We start from the raw sequence: 6,000 nt of genomic DNA, 5'->3' as shown, positions 1-6,000 counted from the left end.
CACAGCATCTCTCAAAGTGTATTTAAACCAGAGAGCGCAGCCGCTTCTTTAAAGCTTTGAAGCAAGGCCACATCTTTATCGCTCTCGCGCTCGGAGATCCTGGCAGATATCGTCACGCTACCTTATCTGAAACCCAGAAATGGATGGCTATTTCGTCGGCCACTTTTTCACTTTAAAAGAAAAAAAGATTCACTTTTGATCCTTTTTCTGAAGGACACGGTCACATTTCAGCGAGACACTTACAGAACATTTGCTCTGAGCTCAGCTTTCATCCTTGTCTAGGAGAATATGGAGCAAAAATATTGAGCATGTACAGTATGTCATTTCACCTTCATTGAAGTACCAGTAGGAACAAGTATTTTATATGTACGGATTCTTACAAGAGTATTACAACGTAAGCTAAGAGGAATTACATGGTAGATGTTGGGAAACTACTCTACAAGTATTGTATTATAAAATGTTACATGCTTTAGGCATAGCCTGAACAGTCCTAGACAAGAGTTCAATAGTTACATTTTCATTATCAGACAAAACAGAAATTCAGACCAAGTCCATATTGTGATACAGAAAATGAGTTTTATTCTCATGTTAATGTCTCAACATACAAATCACATTCTTTTTAATAAAAGAAAAGTTCAATCAGTACCTGGCATCTAGACTCTTTCTAAAAATACAACCATTTCACGTTGCATCCTGCTTTCTCTCTCTAACATATGCTATCTACTCAGAAAAATAGTAACATTACAGTTTGCTTCCGCTTACTCTTTTAGCCCAATAGTCAAACTTGTGGACCAATTTTCCTTTGAAAAACTGTGCAAGAATAGATCCCTTTTTAATAATTCAAATAAGAATCCTTTTGTTCTAATTAAGAATAAAAGGCCATCAATGTAAGGAACTGATGTGATAGATAAAAACGTGAATTAGTTACAGTAGAAATTATAGTACCTATTCGTAGTCTACTGGAAACCTAGGAACAGTTACATGTTTAAGGTTTAACAGATAAACAAGTGCAAAACAGAAATAAAAGGATAAAGTTGCCTTAGTGGATTTTGGCACAATTAGATACAGGATATGGTTTCGAGGAAGGACAGAATATTTTTTGTCAATATCGTTTGCCTCCTGAATAAAAAATACAATTAAATAACAATGAAAAGTCACTAACATTTAAACAGAGCAGAGGAAAATCCTTTAAGATATTACCCTGCAAATTTTGCTTCATAGTGTCTCTTTTAATGAGTACATCGATAAGTGACCGACAACCAACCACAAGGAAAACAAAAATAAATTCTTTTTTAAAAACATGCTAATACCTGCTAAGACTTGACCGCCAGACGTTCCTAGGCATATGGCCTAGTGAAAATACATGTAATATATATTTATATATATGTTTCTTTTTTTTCTGTTGTATCTGCATACTGTATATGTTATACTCTATATTGTTGTTAAATATATGTTAGAGATAGATAGTTACACAGTGGTCTGTCTAGCCCTGGAGTGCATTCTGAGGAGTTAACCCGTTGGCTGCCGCTTCGGCCTACCCTCAAAACCTCACCATTGTCATGCGCTCTACACTTCACTGGTCTCAAATCAGCCCCTGAAGTCATCGAGTCCATGATGGGTGAAGCGATGCATTGGATCTCAAAAGAGAAACTTTCAACAACAAAAAAAAATAATCTGTCGTCTATGTGACCAGGGGCTGGTTTCAGATCAGGCTTCTTCTCCGAAGGCACTTCCGAAAAGGCCCATAAACTGTCCACAGTACACCCAGCTGCTATACAAACACAATGCATAGAGCAAACATCGATGCGTTTTGAGTGTTCATGGCCGTCACTGCTGGCAGTCAGGTTCAGTAAAACCACAGCTACATACTTCAAGAGGTTTGATGCTTTTGCACGTTTGTGATGAAACACCACGAGGAATGTGATGTCTGATCCTGGCATTCCATTTCTATAGCATCGTATTCATGCTAACAAAACAACCATGATTAAACTGACATGGTCAATACAATTTTGAACAACAGTCTCAATGTTTTCGCTCTCTCTCTCTCTCTCTCTCTCTCTCGCTCTCTCTCGCTCTCTCTCTCTCTCGCTCTCTCTCGCTCTCTCTCGCTCTCTCTCGCTCTCTCGCTCACGAACAAAACACAAACACACACAATTAGTTGTCAGTCGTCGTCAAATGGGTGCATAATTGTAGGGAAACCACAAATGTCATTTGGTACATGGGAGGGTCAGGGGGCTGGCTGAACTTCATTAGTGTTGAGGTTTGTGTACACAGGAGGGGGGGTGGGGGTGGGACACACGGACACACACACACACACACACACACACATTCAAGCAAATATTGAACACCAATAGTCAGACTCATCTTTTGTAAACGGACGCTTACAATGCAGCATTACAAATACACCACCAGAAACCCTTAGGGAAGACTGACTGAACTTTTGACGCCGAGATCCAGTGCTACTAACCTGCTCCGGAGCACATCAGAAATAAATGGAGGCTCTGATTATAAATCAAGACAAAGACAAAATAAAAAAATATCAATAATTTACATAACTAGCTCACTGTAGTGTACCTATTGGTATGGTGTGAAAGAGTTAATTAGTGTTTGGGGAATGGAGATGAAAGCCGCAGCTTGCTGTAGTGGCAGCCGGTCTCCTCTAGGGGCAGCCGAGTGGAGTCCACAGGACTTTACTTTGTTCTTGATCAACTATAGTCATGATCTGAGTGCAAATGTAGGGGAGGGTGCCGCCTTGGACAATACCTGCAAACAGAGGGAACATTTATTTATAGTGCAAAGAATATACCGACTGATTATCTGTCGTCTATGTTTCGTATTTTTAGATGTTTCGATTGCATACAAACCTGTGAAGAATTTGCTGTACTCTTGCTCTATCTTCTGCGCACTTTCAAATTGCTCCTTGGAATGTTTTTGAGATACTTTGTCCCGCAGATAAACCTGGATCTTTCTGCTCCCTGTGTGGGGGGATAGTCATTTAGATCAGAGTATGTGAGGTATGAATCCAACACCAGTGACCACTTATCTTCCTTATACATGTTGATTGTGTCTAATTAATCATTCAGTGTCTAATACGTAACTGATAAAAGTATATGCTCAAATTTAGAATTCACCTGTTAATTATTTTGCCAGAGAGCGTCTTGGGAGAGAAATCTTTTCTGAAAATCAGTCACAAAATAGGGAAACTATAACTATGTCTATCGTTTATCAAGTATGAAAGTACTATGTGCCAAATACATTTTTAACATACAACAATTCCGAAGTGAAGAAAGGGATACAGCACTTGCGCCGAGAGACTTTATTTTTAAAAAAAGAAAGAAAAAAAAAAAACAGGCATGTTTCACCAGCTGTTTGGGATTATGCAAGAGTTTGTGGTGGGGTGAATTGACAGACGCGCCAAAGGGTTCATGGTGGGATGGAGAGTGTGAAGGCTTATCCTGCTCTATCCATCTCCCACACACACACACATACATATATATATATACACACACACACACACACACACATATATACACACACACAGTACCAGGACAGTGTATGTGGTTCAAAGAAATGCTACTTACTTGATCTGCTTTGCGTTTTTGTAGCGGACAAAAACAACAATTGGATAAATGTGAACGCTGTGGAGCCTTTCGATGGCGTGCGAGGCAATGTCGAGCAAACAGTGACAGCCCTGTATCCCAAAAAAAACAGAACAAACCAATTTAACAGTTTCAAAAGGCTCGACAGTGACACTTGCTGTTACAGGAATCCCGCTTAGCATATTTATTTATTTATTATATATATATATATATATATATATATATATATATATATATATATATGATTAAAGTGCAGCAATAGTGATAGCTTATCTTGAGCAGAGATTAAAAAGACAAATTGAAGCCACTTTATCTTTCCTGATCATCTCTAAAGAGAAAGAAAGCACTGGCTAATACCTTCTCGGTTATTTCCTTTATAGAAGCAACAGTGGTCACGTCGAAATGGCCGCTCCTGCGCTTGTAGTCGATGAAGAGGCAGTCTTTGACGCCCCGCTCGATGGCTTGCTGGGATGCCTTCATCACCTCTGCAGACAGAAAGAGAAAAGTGACCATCGGAGGTACATTTCTTCAACCCTAAAAAGTGGTATTTAAGATGCAGAAACAGTTATTAAGAATGAAGATGCACTATTTATTCCCCGGATTTATTGGACTGACAAACATCTGGATCAAACTCACCCAGTACACATCTGCAGAACTTCCCAGGAGACTCTTTGACCAGCATCTCCTTTACGGCGTCAGTGAGCGGCCCTAGGACGAGTACGGGCCGGGGAGAGGTGCACTCCACCTTCTGGACCCGCTGGTATGCCAGGCTCACACAGTCTGACACAAACGAACACGCAGATCAATCAGCATGGATTTACATGGGGGCCATTTCGATGATTCGGGCTATTAAAAAAAATAATAAAAATGAAAAACATCTAAACGTTTGGTCTCACCGTCAAGGAAGGGGATGGAGTCCGTGCTGATGGCGTCCAGAGCCACCATCTCTTTGCTGTCTTTGGAGCTGCTGCGTTTGTGTTTCTGTTTCCTCCTGAAGAAGGATCTGCGAGCCGCTGCAGAGAGCGTCTTACTGGAGTCGTCCTTCATTTCTGTCACACTGTGTCTGCGGTAGAACTCTTGGTCCATCCTACAACAACACAACACAACACACAGATTTAATTGAAGCGGATTCTCATAGAAAAAGGCCGTGTGTGCATCTGTGTATAAACGTAGGCCTCGAGAAGGGACATTAAACATGATTCCTACATTGCAGCAGATTGTTGTCACAGCTGCTACAAACTGTCCTCCAGCTCAGAAATGTATGTGTGTAAGCATGCATTGCATTCTCCACCCACATGTACTTGCTGGGGATCTGGCCCCTCTGGATCTTCTGTGCATTCTCATCTAGCTGCCAGGCCATCCACGTCCCAAAGCTGCCCTTTGGTAAAGACTCATCCACGTACAGGATGTCATCCTTCTTGAAACTGAGGTCCCCCTCGGCCTCCCCCACCCGGTCGTAAAGTGCTCTGGAGAGAGGGAGAGACAAAGATAGATGGGGAGTTATGAAGAGTAGGGCAGAGCGAGGGAGCGGAGGAGCATAAAGTTGATGAAGTGTGTGTGTGTGTGTGTGTGTGTGTGTGTGTGAGAGAGTGAGAGAGAGTGAGAGAGAGAGAGAGAGAGAGAGAGAATGAGGTTTATCAGACGAGAAAAAGGTGTGAAGATCCTGAAGGAAGGTTAGAAAGGAAGTGTAGTGAAAGTTAATCTATTGACAGTGTAGACTTTGCTTGCCTCTTGTTGGAGCCTCGTAAGTCATTCCCCAACAGCCTATCTGCGACAGCAAGTAAGGCTGAGTGTATTTACTGCGGATGACATCACAAGCCCACTTATAGCCTATATGACAAGTGACTGCGGCAGCTGAGGCAACACGCCCAGACAGACTCCCTACAATAAAACGTGACTATTTTAGAGCCTCGTTTTACAATCGTATACAGTGTGTTCCTTATGGCCTGGAAAACACGGCGCACTAAAGTGGACGAGGTGTTGGGTCTGGTGTTGTAGAGACATTACATAAACTACGTTTGGGGTGCAATTAGCAGCATTGCAGTCACACGGTGGATCTGGGAGATAATTGGTTAGATGAGAAAGATTCCAGATTGTCCAAGGGGCGCTCCAGTGGTGCTTCTATATATAGCATAGCATGGACAGAGATGAGGCTGCTTGGGGGAGAAATTAGTGTAAAGCCTTTTACAGAGCTGTTACACACAAACGGCCCAACAATGATCACGCGTACCGTGTATATGTATGCATGTACCTAATGTAGAAGCCATCTCCTGGAACATCTTTGAGTGTGCTGAAGTCATCTGGCCGATGCTGCACCTTTAATGTGACCGTCTCCGCAGGCTTCAGCATCTCCACGTACACCTCTTCTGCCGTCTTATTCTTCATATTCACAGAGTTGTAC

At 41.8% G+C, this 6,000-nt stretch overlaps 1 protein-coding gene across 1 annotated transcript in view; it reads right to left on the bottom strand.

Moving 5' to 3' along the window:
- Positions 1-556: 556 nt before the first annotated feature.
- dlg5a (discs, large homolog 5a (Drosophila)) overlaps positions 557-6,000 on the bottom strand; it is a 35,790-nt gene continuing 30,346 nt past the window's right edge. Inside the window, 10 exon segments of the mRNA XM_029449131.1 lie at positions 557-2,763; positions 2,865-2,958; positions 2,960-2,975; positions 3,132-3,176; positions 3,582-3,691; positions 3,957-4,084; positions 4,236-4,379; positions 4,496-4,686; positions 4,895-5,065; positions 5,851-5,999. Of these exon segments, the coding sequence (XP_029304991.1) occupies positions 2,660-2,763; positions 2,865-2,958; positions 2,960-2,975; positions 3,132-3,176; positions 3,582-3,691; positions 3,957-4,084; positions 4,236-4,379; positions 4,496-4,686; positions 4,895-5,065; positions 5,851-5,999 (1,152 nt within the window). The 3' untranslated portion in view covers positions 557-2,659.

This window comes from Cottoperca gobio, chromosome 15, assembly GCF_900634415.1.
Source record: "Cottoperca gobio chromosome 15, fCotGob3.1, whole genome shotgun sequence".
NCBI classification, from domain to species: domain Eukaryota; kingdom Metazoa; phylum Chordata; class Actinopteri; order Perciformes; family Bovichtidae; genus Cottoperca; species Cottoperca gobio.
The sequence above is the reverse complement of the archived record's forward strand: the minus strand, read 5'-3'. Positions and strand labels throughout refer to the sequence as shown.